Raw genomic sequence first — 22,925 nt, 5'->3', positions numbered from 1 at the left:
TTCAATATTTCTTATTCTGTACACAGAAATAGAAAAACAGGCAATATAAAATTCAAAGAAATGTCTTGATTAAGCTGGAATTCAATAAAAAGGGATTTTTAAACTACTTGAGGTTCTACAGTAGTTTTGCATAACAAAATGAAATACAATAAAGTAAAATGCAAAAAAAAAAAATGCAGTAATTAAAAACGAACAATAGATTTTATCACTCGAGAAGTAACTTAGCCTTAACTGTTGGTAATAATGAAAATTATAAAATCTGAAACTTTACCATTCTTGGGTTTTTTTGTCTTTTATACTTTTATTCAGAAAATGCTGAATTTTAACTAGTTTTCCAGCTTTTTTACCCGAAGACAATTTTTGCACTTTGTCCATATACTTACGCTACAATATGCTAGCAATACCCCACATTTTCCTTAAAAAAGACAAAAAACTCACATTTCTTTTAAAAAACCCAACTTTAGTTGGTTTTTTGGGGTTTTATTTAAAAAAACCCTGGGTCCATGGGCTTTTTTAAAAAAACCCGGGTTTTTGCCAACCCTGGTCAGGTGGGATAAAATTAGTAGTCAAAATATATGGTTTTAAAAACAAATTATTTTAAATTAAATTTGAATTTTTTTGAGTGGGATATTATACTTGGCTGTTCTGAATTCTATTTCACAAAATATATTTTTTTCAATAGATTATTTTTTAGTGAGAGGTAACACTTTAAATTAAAGTAGATAAATTCAAGCCGCATGTTGTCTGCTTAAACTTCTATCTCCAGCTCCTGATTTTTGAGAAATTTTTATTGCTGTGTCATAATATCTTTAGTTGGACATTTTTGTTGCTGCTTCAACTTACAGGGAAGAAAAAATATTTTTTTTTTCTATTTTTAATCTGATATTTTGAAAATGGGTACATGGTTAGGCTTACATCATTCCAGAAAGTTGTTTTAAAAGATACAGCATATTTTCCTTTAAATGAATATTAATTCATTTGTGATTAATTTAAAATGATTGAAACATAAAAGTATGCAACGCCATGACTTGATACAATAAACTTCGCTCTATCATAATAAATAAGAAGAAGCCAGTGGTGTACTTAATCTAGAGTTTGTGTGCACTTGCGCGCAAAATAACATTTTCCTCAGAATATGCTGGGGCCAGCCTGTTGCTGGTCATCACATTTGTAGGGTCAGGTAGGGGTAAAATGGGTATAAAATAGCCTACTTTTGAATTTTAACTCAAATATTTTTGTCAAAATATTTTGTTTCTTTTTTTTTTTTTAAATGTATACATTACATATGTTGAGAGTAGAATTAAATGATTTTCACAGATAATTTGATAGAAATTTATTTTTGAGAGGAGTGTTTATGACTCTAATGTACCTTTCCCAAATTCTCTATCCAATTATCCAATTTCTCTAATGTACCTTTAAATTCTCAGAACACATCCTCGTTTCAATCTGAAAAATATGTCACAAAGCACAATTTCATCACCTTATAAAGATTTGAAAAGTGCAATATTGTCTGCAATTTCAACAAGAGCTTCAGATTTGACAACTACCTGCATGAGTCATTTAAAACAACTTAAATGTATGCTGGCAAATACAGGAAGTATTGACAAAGATGTTTTAGAAAGGCTAAGATTTGAAAGTGAAAAAGATAATGAATTAAAAAACAAGAAAATAAAAAACAATGAAAAATGAAAATTTCCATTCAGAGGAAGTATCTAGAATAGAAACTGCTAAAAATATGCTTATGAAGCAAAGTTTAACCACAGGTGCCTGGGTATATACTTAGAGGAAATAAGCAAGAAAGAATTTATTGGCAAATATATGGCTGTTGAGGGAAATATTATGAGATGAAATATTTTTAAAATGTCTGAGATAAGGGATTTTTTAAAATTTTTCCTGATGTATACGACATGGATTTCATTGAAAAACATCAAATAATAAAAAAATAAATTAATGAGCCACAATTTAACAATAAAGGCCATCACTTTTTTAAAAGAATGACAAGTATGGATATCGTGCATTGAAAGAAACCTTATTAATATTTTGTCAAATTTACTGTTTGCACTATTTTTTAAAATTAAATAGTTAAATTTTGTTAACTGACTCTTAAGCAGTGTTGGCTTTCTGCCGGCAGAAACTAGTTTTTGCTGTGCCAGTGGCAGAAACCGGTAGAAACCGGCAGAAACTGGCAGTAACTTAAAAGTGTCTTTAAGAACTTTAACTTTACTTAACTTTTATAGCAATTACTGAATGACATTCATTTAAAAACCTGAGATATCAAACTTCATTTAATCATTGTAAAAAAATAAAATCCTATGCTAATTCCCTTGATTTAGTTTAGAAAGGGAACTTCAACTGCAGATGCTTGTAATATTTGCATTGATTTTACAAAGGACAAAAATCATATGGGTTCTTAGGCAAGAGGAGTGACATATAGAACTAAATAAGCATTACTGATAGTAATTTGCTCGCTTTATATGCTTCACCTAAATTACTTGTGGTTGAAATTATCATGTCTTTCAAGAAGAAAGTCAGAATTTTGCGTGCCAATATTAACCTAGATTTTGTATGTATCTAATGTCACAGCTTTGCAAAACAAATTGGCCCCATTTCTCGAAACTTATTTTTCCAGTCAAATTTTTACCAGTTTCCCAGTTACTAGATGGTGGACCAGTTTGAAACAATATACAATCGATGAAAGTTTCACAAGCATTGTTTGTTCCTTGATGCATTGCCTGCTAGCTCTTCTGTTGCAAGAATATTCTTAAGTTTCTCATTTGTGCACATTAAATTGAGAAAACGGTTTGGATATTTGAAACCACCTTTTCTAAGAGGCAACTGCAGGGTCCAAACAATGTAACATTTGTTGCAATGTAATAATTGATTGTGCTTTAGTTTATTTTTGTGGCTGTTTCTGCCATGCCGGTTTTAACCGGTTTCCACCAGTGGTTTTAACCACCTTGGCAGAAACTAGCCAACCCTGCTCTTAAGTCTATATTATCACACTGCATTGAACAAATAGTATGCTTTTTTTGTCACTTCTTAGACTTCAATACCCATTTTACCCCACAGGCTACCCATTTTCACCTGCATAGGGTAAAATGGGTATAGAAAACATAGTCTGATATAGAAAACACTCCTCTCAAAAATAAATTTGTATCAAATTATCTGTAAAAATCATTTAATTCTACTCTCAACATATGTAACGTATACATTAAAAAAAAAAAAAAGAAACAAAATATTTTGACAAAAATATTTTTAGTCAAAATTCAAAAGTAGGCTATTTTATACCCATTTTACCCCACCTGACCCTATACATCGGATCTCGACCAAATTTAGCGGGGAGGTACTTGGGTATCCCAGAAGGAACATAGGGCTGTCTTTGACTGCCAAAAAAGCACTGAACCATTGAAATTTTAATTTTAGGACCTGAAATTGGCATTAAATGACTCTTTCTACCCGAAATGATTATTCAATCAGTTCAATTTCAGTCTCATTTGAAAGCCTGCAAAAAATACCCCTTTAGAGCAGTTTTTTTCCCGTTAGAAATGAAACGACCAAGTTCTTAATATCACCAAAATTAAAGTTATAAGCATTTTTAAGAAAGAGAAAATCAACTTGAAATAGGAAATTTATGGTCTGCCACAGTTTTAATTAGAGTGAATAAAATCAGTGAGAAGAAAGATCTATTGCCATTCTTTTCTCGACTGTGAGCTAATAAAATTCTTGCTTTTGTTTTAAAGGCTTTTCCTGAAATTGGAGGGCATAAAAATTTTCCTTTTTGATTTTTTTTTTTTGCGATCTGTCGGGAAGTTTTACACACATATATATATATATATTTTTGTTCAGACTCGATAGTTGAACACATGTCACTTGACATAACTTTTACTTTCAAGGAAAACGGCAAAAAGCTGGTCGATGCAGCTAGTTAATAAATAAAACTATTTATAAATGCCATGTTCTAAAATAAAATGTAGTGATAAATACTGTAGCATTTTATCTACCCACTCATATAGCTTCTGATAATAGAGAGGGATCTCTTGCCCTTCTATAGAAATTCTGTGTATGAGAGACCAGTGGTGGATCCAGACAATCCTGTTTTGAAGGGCGATTGAGTAATGCAAGGAGGGGGGGGGGACTAATGAAAATAAAATTTTAAAAAAGTTTAAGAACTGAAGCACTTTTTTTAATTATTTTTTCAAATAATGTGTGTTGTTCAAAGAGTTTGACTGAAACTTATAAGTGTTTGGAGTACCAAGGATAAAAAATTGAAAAAGAAAAAAGAAGTTTCTCTGCTAATATTCTGCATCTATTATCTAAATTAAACCCTTCAACTTTTGGTTCATTTGAGGAATCGTGAAGTTTTTCAGTAGGCTATTTAGGATCCTCAATTGTACTTTTTTCCTTATAAAAGAAAGGTTGCAGTTAAGATGGCATCTCTTTTTACCAATTTCCATACCAAACATAATGAAATACTAAAATTGCATTTGTTAATAAAATTTGAAGAAAGTTATGGATTTGTTTCTTGATTGAGTTGTTTAATATTCGTGCATAAGTAGGAGTGTTTGCAGGCTCTCCCCGAAATTTTTTTGTTAGGAACGCATTTTTAGACTATTTGGTGGTTCAAAGAGGAAGGGAGGTTTGGAGGTCCCTTTCTGGAGTTTTTTTGAAAGTTAAGGGTATATTTTCGAAAACACAATTATTTGCTGTCTTTGTGTTCTTGAAAGGAAGAGATGAGATTCAGGAATTCTCCCCAGTTGTTTTATGATATTAGAGCTTCCAATTTTAGATATCTTTAATAATGCTAAGAACCATGGGGTTCAGGGCCTTTCCCCCGTAAAAATTTTTGGAATTGAAGTCCTAAGAACGCAATTGTGAGTCATCTTTGATGACGTAGCAGAACACATGGGTATCAGAACTTTTCCCCAGAAACTTTTCGATGAAGGAGTTTGAAAAACGCTGTTTTAGACGATCTTTGAATAATGTTGAAAGCTGAAGAAAGAAGGACATGGTGGCTCCTCTCCGGAAATTTTTCAAAATTGTAGTTTCAAAAACGCAATTGTAAGCCATCTTTTATGACGTAGAGTTAAGGAACAGGATTTGGAATTTTCCATCAGAAATAGTTCAAAATTAGAGCCTTGAAATGTGATTGTTAGCCATCTTTGGTGGTGTTAAGGGAAGGGATGGAGTCGGTAGTTATTCCTCAACTTTTCAATATTGAAACTTAAAAAACGTAATGTTAGCGAGTCTTCATTGACGTTAGGGGAAGGACTCGAGATTGAGGGCTCTCCCCCGAAATGTTTTTGGAATTGAAGTTCTAAAACGTAAGTGAAGACCCTCATTAACAAAATTTTTGAAAACATTTTCGATTCCGGCAATTTTTTTCGAAATTGAAACTTGAAAAATTCAAAAGTTTTGACGATCTTCGATGACATTGGAGAGATGGGGTTGAGGAGTTCTCCTCTGGAAAATTTTTAGAATTAAAGTCATAAAAATACAGTTGAAAGCGATTTTTTATAATGTTCTGGGGGGGGGGGATTTGTTGATCTTTTCCCGGAATTTTTTTGAATTTACAAACCTTTGGGGGCGGGGGGTTGATCGCCCCAATGGCCCCCCCTGCCATTTTACATATTTTCATATATTCAAAATGCCATTTTACATATTTTCCGATGTGTAATTTGCAAGAACCAGTAATATGTTACATGACGTTTTCAAGGTATAAGGATCTGAAAATTGGTGTACACATTTTTCGGTTTAATTACACATATCACTTATCTTAAAGGACATTTATATTTTGTGGTGAGCTGTCAATGGACATACAGTAAAACCTTTAAAGTTGACCACCCTTGTAAGTTGACCACCTGCCTATGCTGACCGCTTTAGTTGGGAACGGAATTAGTCCTATCTTATATAATGAAGGAAAACCTCTGTAACTTGACCACCTCTCTAACTTGACCACCTGTCTATCTTGACCACTAATGTACACCAAATTTGGTTTGGAGTATTGTAAAAAACCCTTTGTAAGTTGACCACTTGGTTTATTTTTTAAAACTTAATCAAGCAAATTATTTTATTTTATTTTTATTTATTATTTTTAAAGCTTTCCGTGAGTAATTTTAATGCTTTGATGCAGGATTGCCAACTGCTCCGCTAAAATAACTTAACTCCATAGCTCCGCAAAAAAGTTATCTTGCTCCGCATTTTCCGGTCGAACGTTTTCAAGCATGACATAGTGTTTAAAGCTGTTTTTCTTTTGTTCTATATGAGATGGCCTTTCGTACTCTGTTCAATTAAAACAAGCGTCAGTAGAAAAGTACTAAGTCTTTTCTTCTACTTGTAATATTTTGTGGCAACACTGGAATTGTGCTTAAGAGTAAAGTTATTTATTTCTGGTGCAAGGGATTTAGAGATAGAATATTTTCATTTTCCACAGCCTTTATGAACTATGAGAGTCCAGCTTGTTGCTCTTTGTGTTATAAGTTTTACATAAAATGGCTTCAAAAAGAAAGTTGGTTGAACTTGAGGTTGATAAAAAATATGAAATATTAAAATTAACTGAAAAAGGGGAAAGCAAGAAAAAATTAGCTGACACATATGGAATTTTTAAAACCACAGTGTAAAACTACAGTGAATTTTTAAAACTACAGTTAGGAAAAAAACAAAAATATTTGAATAACATTTTTAATTATTGTTTCAAAGTAATGTTAAACAATGAAAGTGAGTTGAACAGAGAGAGTAAGTGAATTTGTCAAAAAAATGAATACATGATGCAAGAAATGACAAAAAAAAAAAAAAAACAAATAAATAAAAAAATAAATAAAAATCAGTACCACCCTTTATAAATTGACCACCAAAGTACTGCACCGCAAGTGGTCAACTTACACAGGTTTCACTGTATATTGCTTGTGGCCGTAAGTCTAAAACCAATTCTTAAAGTTCACCAAACTTTCTCCTCGTATTTGACTCAATGCAACGTCATAGCAGTCCTCTTAAATCCAGAAAAGGCAAGTCTAGGTATACAGGAACATCTTTTAGCAAATTAAATATGGTGTTTGCCTTGATATCTGGAATTTCATAAATGCTTGCACCCTACAAATTTGTTAAAACTTTACAATTCTCACTGACATTCCTCAAGTAGAAATAAACTCATCTTCTAGTAAAGCACTGGCTACTTTTAAAAATAAACAAACGCACACACACACACACACACACACACAAATTTTTTAATGGGGGGGGGGAGACAAGCCACTCAAACCCATAGGGGGTGTCCGTAAAAGTTGTTTGTGATGGGCCCCAAAATTTCTATGCACGCCCCTGCTCAAGCCCTATGGATTCAGTGTTAGTGACCACTAAGGAAAGACTTCAGATGCCAAAGCAAGTGAAAGTTGAAGGAGGAAAATATTGGAGATCTGGAAGGGGTTTTAATCGCATAACCCCTCCTACGGCTACACCACTGACTCCTAGGCGAGTTCCATCTTTCAACAAATACTCTTCTTTGTCCTATTTCTATGTTTATATGGGAAGAACATTATGTGTATGAGCTATATGCTCAATGCTTCAATTTATACAATGTGGAAATTGTTGAGAAAATTTTGATTTTTTTTTTTGTGTGGTGTCTCTGATTCTAAACATTTTATTTTTAGCATGTGATACATTTTTTTTCAATACAAAAGATGCAAAAAATAGAGCTATTGCGGAAAGCTGAAAGTAGAAAATATCTTGGATTTGATAAAGGTATTCAATTTTTCTGTTATTGCACTTATTTCATTGGTAGATGGTAAATTAAATGGTCTTTACACTTTGCTTACGGGCCATTTCACTCTTTCACCCAAATGTGGAGTTTGCAACATGACACTTTTTTTTGCCATAACTCTTTAAATTACTGTTTGATTATTTGATCAGCAGATTGTTTTATTTTGAGTTTATATGTTGGTAGTATTAACTCAGAACAAAATTTTATGCTAATAAAACAGTAAATTAAGTAGTTATGCATAGGCGGATTTAGGACTGAATTCCTGGGGGGGGGGGGGCAGGATGATTTTTTTAGCAACATTTTTAATTCCCCCCCCACTCCCATGTTTTTGTCTGTTTACTGTGATGCATACGTCCATGCTTTACTTTTTTGTGTGTCTTTTCATTAATGTGTGTTTTCATGCTGTCCTTTTTGAATTTACCTTAAGAGAGAGAGTTGGTATCAAAAGAGTGACGCAGGGCTCCCTTTTAAGGGGGAAATAGAATAACTCCAATTTTAGGGAGCCGGGGGCTTCTCCCCCAGAGGAAATTTATAAAATGGATATAAAATTCTGCATTTTGAAGCCATATAAAGGTTAACTGGATAGACGTAGAAATTGATAACTAGATTATACAGTTGTACAGTATTGTTCAAACTTTGTAAGAAACAGCCATTTTAAGTTTGAAAAAAAAATAAACTATAGATTTCTCATTCTAGTAACCTTTTTTTAATTATAAGTAGTGCAGAAAACGAAAAGGAATAGAGGTAGTGTATCATTTTTTTTCCTGGCTAAACAGAAAAACAATACGCAGTAAAAGTAATTGGAGCCCACTTTGCTTAGGATTTTCAAAGACTTATCTAATTATTTTCAAGGACTCTAGAATGAATAAAAATTTTTAATCACTTCATTTGTAATTTCCAGTCTCTGATATTTTAGTACTTGATTGTAAATTTTTACAGTCCTGTTCTAACTTTGTGAGAAATAGCTATTTTAAATTTAAAAGAAAAAAGAACCCATAGATTTCTCATGACAACAACTTTTCTTCAGTTGCAAGTGGGGCAGAAAACGAATCGAAATAGAAGTAGTGTGTATTTTTTTTCTGTGCTAAACAGATAGACAATATGCAGAAGAAGTAAGATAAAAGCAATCAATACAAAAGAATTTCCAAAATACTGCATTTAGGATTGAATAAATAGCAAGATATGAAATATGTGAGTCACAAAAACTTATTTCAAATAATATGTTACCAACGTGAGAACCATGGTTTTTACATTTTTAATACAGGATGTGGCAAGGAGCTGAATTTGACATATTTCGGCATTCCTCCCCCTCTACCATTTGTTAGAAATTTTAAAATTTAAGGTTTGTAGCCACACGTTTCCAAATATTCAAGGTTTTCAAGCACTTAAAAATGAAATTAGTTTTTTCAAGCAATTTCTATTTTTTAAGGAAAGAATCATGAATTTTTTTGGGAGTTAAGGACCCACTTTAAAGCAGGGGCCCTAAGCAATAGCTTGTTTATCTTATAGGCAAATTCGGCCCCATTTGTAATTCATTCTTACCTACAAGTTGCTTGATTTTTTTTGTAATTGTTATGAAAATTCGTCAGTTTTTACGGTTAAAGCATTTTTACGATTTTACCAATCTTTGTTAGGCTTTTATCGACTTTTATGAAATTTCAGCAAATTTTTCCAAAACTTTTGATTACTCAATTATTTAGATTTCAATAATGACAAGGACTGACTCATTTAGACTTTGATGATTATGACTTACCTTACTTTTTAAACAGTATTTATAAAGTAATTAAAATTGTAGTCCCCCTCTAAGTAAAAAGATTCATTTAATCTAAACACTCAGATAACTGAAATTTATTCAGTTTGCGATAGTATTTATTAGAGAGAGAAGGAAAAAAAAACTATGTTTTTTAGAATTTCTCAAAAGGCCAATTAATCTACTAAGAACATAAATATTATGCACAAATATACTTTAAATGTGGACACAAATCATAACGAGTAGATCGTTCTGTTAGCGCAAATGGGAGGGGAGGGGGGAGTTTTTTCTCCTTTGCTTTAGGTTCCAATTTGTTAAAATAATTGTCAATTATTATAAGTGTTGCAGCTTAATGTATAGCTCATTTAGCCTATATTTTCATTCATATGCTTGCCCAAATGGTTTCCAATCCAAAATAGTGAATTTAGACACATTTTCAGCACCCCAGTGACAACTGTACTATTTGTATTTAATGTTTGTTTTTTTTTTTTCCTTTTCTTTTCTCCCATCAGAAAACGACATTCGCTTTTCTCTTCATTTTCATTGAACTATTCAAAAAAAAAAAGTCATGATTTTTTTGTTTTAAGATTTTGGAAAATGTGTTGTTATTATTACATGAAGTTCTCCCAAAACTGGGGGGGGGGGCATTGCCCCCTCTGCCCCCCATAAATCTGCCTATGTAGTTACGGAAAAAAATGTGTCATGCTGTGGACTCTATCTTTGGGCAAAATACTGTGAAATGACTCTTATTATAATTTACTTTTGTTCCCTCTCAATGCTAATAATTACAAATTATTGCCTGGCAATGTGTCATGGTTAAAATAGTGTTGTTTTCAAAGAACAAATAAAAAAAATCAAATAATTATTTTACTTCTGACTTCAAATTTAAAATTTACTAATTCCTGTACATTGTACTGCAATTCAAGCAGCAACTAATGCATACCATGATAGTGCATTTGTAGATGAGCTAGCATGTTGTCAAAAATAAGCCGTAAAAATGCCCTTATATGTGCAAGGGCGCTTTGAAATGAGAACTTCCTTGCTTTTAGTACTTTTTTCTTTGCAAAAATGTAAAAACATTTCTTCTCCAGCAATTAATGAATAAGTTATTAAAAATGTCAAATTTTAATAACTGTAATCTGTACTGAAATCGGTTAATACGAGGAAAATATCCTACTAAACCATGGGGAAAATATCTGAGGCCCCCTTAAAGTTTTGCATATGGGCGCCCTTGTATATGTGTGCAGTCGATTGAGATGAAAACTGGGTCTGCTTTGCGAGCACTTCACAAAAATCTATTTTGTAAAAGTGGCCACCTCACAAAATTTAAGATCTTAAAATTAGATCTTTCACAAAATTTCATTTCTAAAAAAAAATCTTTCATCACTTTTAAGCTCATTCAATTCATCTGAAAGTAAAAAATCCTCCTGCTTTCAAGTCATTACCAGTGAAATCTTTCAGGCTAAAAGGATTTCAGATAAAATTTGATAGAAACATACTCTTTAAAATATGACAGGATTTTTTTTCACAAAAAATATCTATAAAAAAAAATGCTCAACACACTCACAAAATATGGACCTGAAAATAAGTACCTGAATTGACCCCTGGTGTGAGATTTTGTATTTCACTTTTGGAAGATGTGTTGATTTTCAAAAAAAAAAAAAAAATACATTTTAAAGAACAGGTGGAAAAATATTAATAATAGTTAATCTTCTTGCCAACTTTGTCTATAGTTAGATTGATAACCATAAGTTTTAGTGTTCTGATTTTTTTTGGAGGATTGTTAATACCGTTTCGGCATTTACTTTTTCATTACCATGAAATTGATATTCATTTATAAAGGGACACCTAGCAGGTGGTGTTATTATTGTCCCTAACAGCCTAACACAGATGTGTGATAACTGGCTTAACCATTAAGGGATGGGATCACCAGTTATCTCCACTTCCACAGTTTGGATATAAAGTTGAAGAGAAGGGATATTTTCTTTGGCCTTCCATATCCTTGGTAAACTGTTCAACAACAACCGACCACAGGACTTTCTAGCCCATAGATTTGACTCTGCATGTACTCGGTGGGTTTTTATGATCTCGGGTATCGAATTTCGGCTCTTCCAACTTCCAATCACAAATCTGATATCCTAACCACTGTGTTCCTCCCAGTCTGATTACGTATTCTGATCACAATAGTTTATCTATTTCACAGTTGTTCTTTTAAAGATATTTTTTCTATCATTTAAGTGTTAAGCAAAAATAGCTCATATATACATCTACCTATGTATTTATTTTCAATTTTTAGAGGATGAAAATGCTTGGAAGGGTCCTTTTTGCTTTATTCAAGGAGCTGACACACAGTTTGGAATGATATCGTCTTATATCAAGCATGAAAGTCTCATTGTTTGGGAGAAAGAAATGGAACTTGCAAGAGAGGCAATAAAGGCTATCAATGCAATGTCACCAAAGCCAAGGTTTTTTGTTGTTTGTGGAGATTTAATTGATGCAATGCCTGGTGAGACATTAATGTGCTTTTCCTCATAATCTAGTTTTGAAGTCATACTTGTAAATAAGAGATCTAAATAAGTTATGCATTTTGCAACTGCTGTTAAACCTTGTTAAGACGTGTTTATTTAAGAAAAAATGTTGTTTTAGACAATATCAATCCCCACCAAATATTTAAAAATTACTCTAAATTTGTTTTTTGAAGAAATTGCTAAAAATGATACTGCACTAACAGGAAAGATAGACTATATGATGAACAAAGTATTGTACCATTTGGCAACCTCAATCTCATGTTGGATTTGGATAAGAACAAGTTAGTGCCAAGCAGCAAATACTATTGGTTAATTTTTTTATTATTCCTGAGAAAATCCTCAAAAGACGCCCATAGTAGCAATCTTTCTGTCAACCTGTTTGTTTAGTTTTGGTCTAACTTTTCCATGAATAGGATATAGAGAGAGAGAGGAAAAGTATGTAATTTTTTGTGTTAAAAAACAGTTATTGGAAAATTTTGTACCCTCTTAGTGGCAATTTTCATAAATTGCAATGAACATAGTTAGAATTAATAACATCAGTTTCTCAGAAATAGACAAAGATACTCATCTAGAACAGGAAACAAAATCTAAAACGCAATTTTTGTGAAAACTTCTTTTACTAATATTAATTTAATAAATAATAAGCTGCAATTGCTCATGAAGACATTTAAAATGAGGAATTTAAAATAGTAAGAAAAATATTTGATTCAATTGCATAAAAATTTTACTAAAATCAGTGGGGAAAAGCAGAAGAATATTGCAAAGTTCTGAGTCCCTAATTCTTTCAATCTAGTTACTTGTTTTAATCAAATTATTTTTGATTAATTGGCAATTTTTAATTTTCCTTTCATTTTGCAAAACTTTTTGTACATTATACATTTTTTTTCTGTTTGGGTAAATATTTTTTTAATATTCAGATTTTGCTTTGCAAAATTAACTACTTAATTTCCTACTCATTTCCCACCTATTACTAGATAAAAAAAGTAAAATTAATGAGGTGTGAGTAGGGGAAAGTGGGGGTAAAACCGGGAAGTTGGGAGAAAACTGGGTACCCCCTTCTAGCCTCTGAAAGTGCTGCAGTCGCGTGGACAAGAGAGGAACTACCTTCCACCTCGCTTCTTTCGATCCTGTGAAGAAAATTCTGTTTGAGTGTTTTTTGCTTTAAATTTTTGAACAAAACTAGACCAATTATACTACATTCCTGCTTCTGCAAAAGTAAAGTATGTAGCTCTCTTTGTACAACATTTAATTACCTTCATTATCATTCTAAGCAATTGCCTTACATTACAGCAAAAAGTTAAAGGTGAAAACAATTAAATTTACTGACAACTCATCAATATGTGTCCTTTTATACTTATTCTATGATGTTATGACAATAGTTAATATGTGTCACTAAATAAAACTTGAATTTTGTGGAAACTTTTAAAATTTTTATTTTCCCATAGTAATAACGTGTACCTGGCTTTACCTCACTAGTGGGGCAAAACCAGGTAAAATAACGTTTTTTTTTACAAAAAAATTAACAAAAATTAAAAAAAAAAAAACTTATGGTTTTAAAACTGTGGTTACATTAGTAGATAAGTAGTGCATACTTTTGCAAAATTTTGTTCCTTTATGCTAAAAACTGTGATTTTTGAAAGCTGCAAACCTTAGGGTCCCGGTTTTACCCACTTTCTCTGATACATTACGGCATATTTGTCCATTTTTTCCCCTCAATGTCAAAGAATTGAATCTTAACTTATTAACTACACGGTGAACTTCCCAAGATTGCTTCTGTGTCTCTTAAGTTTATTTTACATAGCTTGATTTTTTTTCCCACCCGTTCCATGCTACATAAAATAAACAACCCTACAGGCAAAGAGGAAGCTGTCATTAATGCCTAATTTCCCTTGCCTTTACTCATTGTCTTGAAGTAATTAGTATACAGTAATCACAATTTCAAGAAAACATCTTTGTTTTTTAAATTAATACTGATAAAAGCGTAAAAGTTATTCCTTCTTAGCATTTTAATTTTAATTTCTAAAATTGAATGTTAAATCAAAATCAATGTTGTTTTTTTGCCATTGAATTATTCACTGTCGCTGTGTGAGATTACATGAAGGATTTTTTTTCAGACTTTAAAAATTCTTTTATTTTGTTACAAAAAAAGTAATCTTAGATTTTTTTTCAACAAACAATGAAATCATTTGAAATTGAGTAACCTGGTATGCATAAGTAAATATTTTTATTGTTTTTAAATAATTAAAATACTGTATTCATTCATTAAAACCTAAGTTCTTAATTAGAGAATATCTCAATTTGACTAGTTGTTAAAAGGTTTCAATTCGGTTTACCTATATTTGTCTATTATTTATGTAAGTAAATCTACAGTATTTCTATACTTTCACTATTACTTGTTATTCTTGCAGCAATAATTGTACTGCTTGAAAATTTGGTTCAAACTTATTTTCATATAAACTTTTTAGTTTTATCATGATTAGATATATCTTAAAGAGTGGTTTTAATAATTTCTTAGAATTCTTATTGTTACTGGTTACTGGAAGTAAAGTATTTGTTTTAAATTGCCTACAATACTTCCCTGTAGATAATTTAATATACTATTTTTACTAAAAAAAAGGAGCATTTTTTCAAAATATATTTTTATTTAACAGCTTAAAACGCTTTAAACACTACATTTTATTTAATATGCAATGGTTCTCAAGTAGGGCAAAGAAATGAAACCATTATCACTGGTAACATAAATCAGGGAAAATTGGTAAACTTAATCAGCGAAAATTCAGGGAAATTTTTTTCACAGCTCCTGCCGCCACCCTGTTATGTTCTTTTCTTTCAACTTTTTAAAACAGTAATTGTCCATAATATATTGAAAGTTCTGTTTCCGCATACCTTTTCAATAGTTAATATCATTAAAAAAATGCATATATCTTAGCTGGTAAATTTTCTGTAAATAACAATGCATGGGAAACCCTGTTCTATCCTCTGATAGGATTATTTTTATAGTCTCAATGCTCTTACAATGTATTCCTTTCTTTCACAGTCTCTCATTTTGGTGCCTATAAATTTTTAGTTTTTAACAAATCTATGCATTTTTTAATTTCTTTTGACTATCTCTGTATGAAGGGCGTATGTAAGGAGGGGGCTGAGGGGGCCCGGACCCCCTCCAAAATCTGGAAAAAATTTTAACTACATGTAGTTCTTATTTGGTTTCAGTTTGCTCACAGATAATTTTCAAAACTTTAGGCTAAAAAAAAATAAATAAACAAACAAAAAAAAGAAAAATTAATTTGAATTTCGACATCTTGAATTCAAATTATGTTTTTCACAATCACGAGTGTGTGTATGTAGGCGTGTGTGTTTGTGTGTGGGGTATGTGTGTTTGTGTGTATGGAGTATGTGTATGTGTGTGTAAGCATGTGTGTTTGTGTCTGTGTGCAGCCATGAATGTGTGGGTAGTTTTGTGTATGTGTGTGTGTTTGTGTGTGTATGTGTTTGTGTGTGTGTGTAGTTGTGTATGTATGCGCGTGTGTGTAGGACATGGATGCAACCTGAAGACGGCTTTCGCTGTAGGAGCAGCATCGTGAGGAGCCGGTCGACGGTGATGGTGCGGAGGGTGGCGGGGGGGGGGGGGGAAATAAAATGATAGGACATCAAAAACAGTCAAATGAAAGAAATAAGCAATTGTGATTGCTCAAAAATTAATGAAAAAATAATGATAGTGCTAATAATAATTATATTACGTTAGATCAGGGATTTCCGTACTGGGTGCCGCAAGAAAAAGTGAGGGGTGACGTGAACTGTCTGTGGTCACAATAATATGTATTTAAAACTAGACTAGGATGCCGTGAGAAAATTCTATTCTTTAAAAGGTGGTGCAAATCGTTAAAGTTTGGGAACCCTGCGCTAGAATGTACCAGACAATGGTGCGGTGTTCAGAAGGGGTCAGGGGCTCCATACCCCTTACTCAAGGAAAGAACACATCTTGGGAAAGCGAAGTTATTTTAACAAAAATAAAAGCAAATAATGTTGGGGAAAAAACTTGATTCTTTCAAAAAGAAATCTTTAAATTAAAAACATTAAACACCTGCAGTTTATTGCTTAGTAAATTAAGTTCCCCCTCTGTTTCTTTCATCCCCCACCCCTCTTTTTTTTCCTAGTCAGTCTGAAAAGAAGGGTCTTTAAAATGTTTCTCTCTTTAACTCTCGTCCCCTGCAAGAAATTTAAAATAAGTTTTGGTTGTTCGATTGGAGTAATAATGGAAATTGATGTCCTAAAAACGCATTTATTTAGGCCCTTTTCGACCATCAATTTCAAAACGATTATGGAGGAAGGTCCCCGAACCGACATCCTTTCACTAAGGAAACAACCAATTATTTTTAAATTAAAAAAAAAAAACACCCTTCAAAAAACACCCAGGAACTAAAAAACAAAAAATAATTGGTCACATTTACATATGACTTTCTACTCAAACCTATAAATCAAATTTATTTTACAATTCCAGTAGAAAAATCAACTAAACTAATCACCCAATTTTAAAATAAACACTGATTTTAAATACATTACGACAAATTATTTTAATACCTAACTAATTATATATTTTAAATCACTTTTTGAAGTCAGTGCCTCCTGTAAACTACTACCTAACCTAACTGACAACCCACCAAATCCTGAGATAAACACTAATTTCACTAACAAGAAATTAATCTTCAAATCCAAACCTAATAAGTTACAATAGGTTTATAGGATTTCAATTTTTAAAAATTTTGAAGGAAGATCCCTAACCGCTCCTTACTTCTGAACGTCTCTAAAGATAACCTGAAATTGAGTTTTACCTTTCAGGGGAGGATTCTCTCTTCCTTTCCAAAAATTGCCTAATGTTGGGGGAAAATATGAATTGCTTTTGAAAAAAACCTTAAAATAAAAAATTTCAAAAGTTGCTGACTAGTCATCAGGTAATCACGCTAACGTTACAAAAACAGCTAACGTTTCCAAAATTGATCTCCAATCAAATTTTTAAGACTTCAATTACGAAAATATTTCGGAAGAGGCTCCACTGCTCCTGTATGAGATCTGAAAATGAGTCCTACAATTTTAAAAAGTAGAGAGAACTTAAATCCTTCCACCTAGTATTACGGAATATCTCTTTAAAAATTCGTTTTTTAGGACTTCAATTTCAAACTAGTTTTTGGGTAGAACTTTAGAACAGGAATTTAAAGAAGTCTTGTTCCTTTCCTTGCCCTAACGTCAACAAATAGTTTATAATAGCGTTTTTAATATTTCAATTTCTAAAAATTTTCACAGAAAGCCCCCTGAAAATTTCCTCCCCATAGCATCACCAGAGACCGTCTAAAACTGCGTTCTTAGGAATACAATTTCAAAAAATTTTCTGGGGGAATCCAACGGACCCCCCCCCCCCCCGTTAGAAGCGAGAGTTTTTTACGAGTGCCATCCTAAAATTTTTTCTTTGGTTGCGCCACTGGGTGACAGTATGAAGTCCTTGTAGCACCTCAAAAAAAATTGAGAAGATCTAGACACTGTTGCTCCTCCCCCTCCAAGAAAAATGGAAATTACCAAAAAGGGGGGGGGGAGGTGAACTGTTCTCGGTTTTGGGCTCCCTCCAAAATAAAGACATATATACGCCACTGCTCTGTATATTGTTATTTTGCATGGGCACTTGATTATAAAAATATTTTTTTTAGTGAAAAGTGTTGTTCTGTTACTATTGGGAAAATATTTTTTAAATGTTCATTTGATGCTAAAAATGTAATTTTTTTTACCAAATTTATTTTAATCATACAGAAAATACTTTCAGGCAATAAGTATCGCAATGCGCAAATTGAAGATTTCAAACGTGTTTTCACGGAGTTAGATCCTGAAATACCATTAGTGTGTGTCTGTGGTAATCATGACATTGGCAACCAGCCTACTCCTGCAACTGTTGCTGATTACAGAGAGAAGTTTGGTGATGATTATTTTTCATTCGTTTGCGGCGGAGTTCTGTTCATTGTGATCAATTCCCAATTTTACGAAGACCCTTCTTTGGTAAGTGCCATTTAATGATGCAACGTTTTTTCTATTTATCGTCTCGTAAAATTTATTTTTGCGTCAACTATTAAACTGATTTTGATAATATTTTTTTGTTCAAAAGAACTTGATTGAGAGTGTTCTTAGCTTTTTTTAATGAAGATATAAATTAAGAACCTTGAAAATTACAATTTTTTTTCGTAAATTGGTAATGAAAACATACTTGCACATTTAAAGTAATAGTACCATTCAAAAGAATGAAATTTTCTGCGTCTAATGGAATTCATTTGGACTTTCCAAGTTAGATATAACTTGCATTATATCCTTGTTTTAGCAGATTTGTGTGCAAAGCCAACAAGGAAAGAAAGTTCAATGATTTAAAAATTTTATGTGTTGCTGGTTTTTACCTACTGAGAAATAAAATACTTACAATTGGTTTTAACATAGAAAAAGACTTTAAAAATTATTTTTAATTTTCCCTCTTGATTCTGCTTTTGCGACTAGCAATTTTTTCTAGTCATAATTATCTTTCCTTTTCCATTTATCATGTTATCTAGAAAACATTTAAATGTATTTAAATTTTGAATGTGTTCTGACTCGCAAAGTTCATCTTAGTGTGAGACAGTGAGAAGCAAAGGGGTGTAAATGGACATTTTCAAGTTTTGAGTAAAACAGATTTAAAGATAAGATCTTAGGCAGATTTTCATTGAAAAGTTTTCTAAATCATGCTGTATAACAGCCCCTACCAGGGCTACTAGTACTATATCTTGCTCCAAGACAAAGGAGATGCTCACCTACCATTTGTGCTGGGTATCTCCAAATTTTTAATTTTGCCACTTACATCCATTTGCTTCTTACTGCTGCATGTGTGATTTGTAATCAGGGTCGGAGTTTTTATAAATTTTTACATGAAGTTCTTGTTAGTTACTAGTACTAATATTAGTTCTTGATTCATAGACAGTGTTGTAGTGCTGAATGTTTTCTTACCAGACCGCTAGAGTAGAGGGAGAAAAAAGTCAAACCTGTTTTGTTCCTAAATCAATATAGGAAGGGGGGGGGGGATCTCTAAAAAATGGATTGATTCCTATGCAAAGTAACTGTGAAATTCTCATACATTAACAATATTACTTTTTACATGATTCACTCAACTTTCTTTTGTGAAGAAGGGTCTTCTCATAACTTCAAAATTTATGTAAGCACATTTCTTGGAAAATTTGTGTATTTAGAGGTCAGTTTATAAACTATACAGTAAAACCTGTAAAGTTGACCACCCTGGTAAATTGGCCACCTGTCTAAGTTGACCTCTATTTTCAGGCACAGAATTAGATCTTATCATATAATTCAACCTCTATAAGTTGACCACCTGCTTAAGTTGACCACTAAAGTAGTGCACCACACGTGGTCAACTTACACAGGTTTCACTGTAGCTTTATTTTTGCCAATTAAAAGTATTTGATGGTATTGTGTGGAGGAAAAATTCTTGACCATTTTAATTGCAATTGTAAAAATCTAATACACAGTTGGATAAATGTGCTGAATAATATATTTGTAAAATGCTTTCAATGGATTGATTTTTTTTTCATTGCATGAATGATTGGCAGTTAATTCAATCTGTATTGACTTGGTTATGATTGTACCAATTGAAATCTTTAGAAAGATAGCATAAGTATGGTATAAGCATAAACAGCTGTTTGGAACCATAAGCATGTGAAGAGTTTAACTTAATGTTAAACCACACGAGTGTATGCACTTTAACAATGTTTAACTGCATGTGAGCCAGAGACTTAAGGTTTTCAGTCGAATTGCCACATTTAAAAGTGACAGGTTAGGATCTCAAATCATTGAATAAAATTGTTAAATTTAAAACATATAATTTTGTTTTATGAGAAACTGTCTATGCCTGTTGCATTTAGTCTTTTTCTTTTCTTTCTTTAAAAAAAATATTTTTTGAAATCTATGGTTCTGGTCATTACTTTTCACAATGCCATATAACCTTTCTTCTATTCTTGTTACCTAACTAAACAATAAAGTATCTGTTTTAAACTTCTGCTTTACTGGTAACCCATAACTGTCATGAAATTGCAATTCTGATATGCTTTAGGTACCCAGTGCTTTCATGTGTTTACATATACTCTACGTTGTGTAGATTTGTCTGTTTTTGAAAATTAATTTTTCTTCACAATAGGTTCAGGATTTAGCCAAAGAGCAAAATGTTTGGTTGGAGAAAAAACTGGAAGAAGGTAAAAGTGGAAAATACAAGCACGTTATTATGTTTCAACATATTCCATGGTTTTTGAGAGAGCATGATGAACCCAAAGAGTATTTTAACATTGAGCCACAGCTTCGTCAGGAAATGCTTAAAAAGTTTTATGATGCTAGTAAGTAACTGAACTTTTATGTCTTTAATTTTGTGCTATATGGATGCTAAGATACTTAGCCAGTAGGCTAAAAGGTGCACACTGGGATTTTATCTTCTGTTAGAATAATGGAATATTCCAACTTTATGTTAGTTATTTTCTGTGTAATTATTTGTAGCTTTCTTCCAGTTTACAACGTAAATTAGCGTTTTAATATTTTAGAAGTTAGAGTTTCCTATTCTTCTTTTATTTTTTTATTATAATTTTTTCATGGGCTGTTTTAATTTTTCAGTTGAACATAATCATGTGGTGAATGCTTGTTTTGTATAATTTTTCTAGGGTATTGTATCTTTGTGTACCTCACCACTTTTTACTGTCTTTGAGTTCCATATTTTTGCAACTTTGCTCTTTACAATTATTATTATCAGTATTATCTTTACTACTGTCAGTGCTGCAGTTTGAAAAAAAATGTTTGGGGCAGCTCATCTTTCTATTGAGCAGATGTCATATTTAATGGAATTTTGTTAAAGCACAGAAAGAGATCTGTTTAGATTACTTTGCAAACTTTAATTTTAAAAGCAGATATTTTATTTGGAAAAGGTAATATAAATTAATTTGCATTAGATTTTTGTCATTGTTACAATGTCAAATCAAATATTTCTTAGAACAGTGTTCCTCCATGTTCCCCTTGAAAACTACAGCACTGACTGCTGATTGATTTGTCTGAGCACACCCCTTTTCCCTAAAACCTTTTTTGTCCATTATGTATTTTCTGGGTGCAGATGTCCTTGCTGTTTTTGATGACGTAACATTTCCGGTTCTGGCTACTTCAATTTTATTTGCTCACTAGTTTGTACCCGCACTGCTTTGTCCGTAGTAGAAAATTAAAAGGTCATTTGGTTTGTCTGCATATTTACAAATAATGGATGATAAACCTCTCTGCAATTTGCTATGTTCATTTGGTCGCCCATGTTACGGTTCCACATTATGTTAATTTGGTAATTTAATCTTCCACGTTATGATAATTTTGCTCGGTAAAATGTTCTTAAAATTGAAATAGAAAAAGAACAAAATTGAATTTTCGAAAAATCGCTTTGAGGTGCACACCCTCATGCTACAAACTAATTCTGTGCCAAATTTTGTGAAAATTGGCAGAATGCTATGCGCGTCACAGAGAGACAACCCGACAGATATCCCAACAGATAGCCAGACAAACTTTGAGCTTTATTATTAGTAAAGATTCTGGTCTTGTACTTCTCGTTCATTTGTCCGTCATCAGACTTTGCGAATGGTTCATTGTCGGAACCATTTTTCTTTTATGCTCTGATGAAGGGGTTTGCTTTTATAACCTCAAAGCAGCTGTTTTCAGAGTTTTTAAACTCTTTTCGATTGCTTTTATTTGTACGTGTATATATGTCGTAAATTTACTCATTTCAATGTATAAAGATTTTGACTGCTTTTTTATGTACTGACTACTATTTTTTTAAGTTTATAAGTTGTTGCATTCAGATCATTTTCTAGTGCTAACACTGTTTCCCCATGATTTATTATTATTTCAATTTTTATTTTAATGCTACTGTTTCAGAAACATTTATGCTCTTTTTAGATGTGCGAGCCATTTTTTGTGGACATTATCATCGCAATGCAGGTGGTTTTTACAAAGACCTCGAATGTGTGGTTACTTCGGCTATAGGTTGCCAATTGGGAGACGATAAGTCTGGATTCAGAGTTGTGAAACTGGATGGAAAGTCTATAAATCATAAATATTATGCTTTTGCAGAAGTGCCAAAGCACATAAGTTTTGACTAAGTGGAAGATATTATAATCATAAGTATTTGTGCATGGAAATTATCAGGAAGATATTTATCCAGTTCTATAAATTATGAATTTTACTAGTCATTGTTAAACGAAATGTTAATTGATATTTTATGTTTTAGTAGTGTCTTACCTACAGTAGTTAACTGCAACTCAAGAAGAAATATTGTGCTTGTACATGTGATAAATACAGTGCCATACCATCCTTCTCTTTTGTATGACTACTTTATATTACTACTAGCTGTGCATTGCCCGACTTTGCAGGGCTATACCTCTAAAATGAAAGTTATGTCAAGTGAAACATGTTCAACAATCGGGCTTCAATTAGATAGAAAAAAAAAATGCTGTAAAAATTCCCATCAAAATAATCATTCTTTAAGAAATACAACGGCAAATCAAAAATTCCCAAATAAATTAAACACAACCCTCCATAAATAACAACTAAAATCCTTGATTATCTCCTGCTGGCAGTACAAAAAAAAAAAGAAAGAAAGAAGATAAATCGTCAAATAATACTCAAAAGGGGAAATTTTTGTCTTAAAACAAAAACAAAATTTTATTTAGTCACAGTTGAGGAAAAAAGTGACAACCTTCTGAACGCTGATTTAAAATGAGATCGCACAAACGATAGTTTTCCGACATAAAATTTCTGTTTCATTAGGCTTAATGATGCTTTTAAATTTTTCCTTGTTTTTTTGTTAAAG

At 32.1% G+C, this 22,925-nt stretch overlaps 1 protein-coding gene across 5 annotated transcripts in view; it reads left to right on the top strand.

The window, feature by feature from the left end:
• Positions 1–22,925, top strand: part of LOC129223429 (serine/threonine-protein phosphatase CPPED1-like) — a 25,084-nt gene extending 2,159 nt beyond the window's left edge. For 2 of the 5 annotated variants that reach the window (XM_054858035.1, XM_054858039.1), the window contains exons 2-6: positions 7,641–7,731; positions 11,797–12,006; positions 17,838–18,067; positions 20,235–20,427; positions 22,013–22,925. In XM_054858035.1, the coding sequence (XP_054714010.1) occupies positions 7,641–7,731; positions 11,797–12,006; positions 17,838–18,067; positions 20,235–20,427; positions 22,013–22,215 (927 nt within the window). In that variant the 3' untranslated portion in view covers positions 22,216–22,925. The remainder of the gene's footprint in view (positions 1–7,640; positions 7,732–11,796; positions 12,007–17,837; positions 18,068–20,234; positions 20,428–22,012) is intronic. The other 3 variants (XM_054858036.1, XM_054858038.1, XM_054858040.1) reach the window with 3 other exon arrangements.

The sequence above is a fragment of the Uloborus diversus genome, chromosome 5 (assembly GCF_026930045.1).
Source record: "Uloborus diversus isolate 005 chromosome 5, Udiv.v.3.1, whole genome shotgun sequence".
NCBI lineage: Eukaryota > Metazoa > Arthropoda > Arachnida > Araneae > Uloboridae > Uloborus > Uloborus diversus.
The sequence above is the reverse complement of the archived record's forward strand: the minus strand, read 5'-3'. Positions and strand labels throughout refer to the sequence as shown.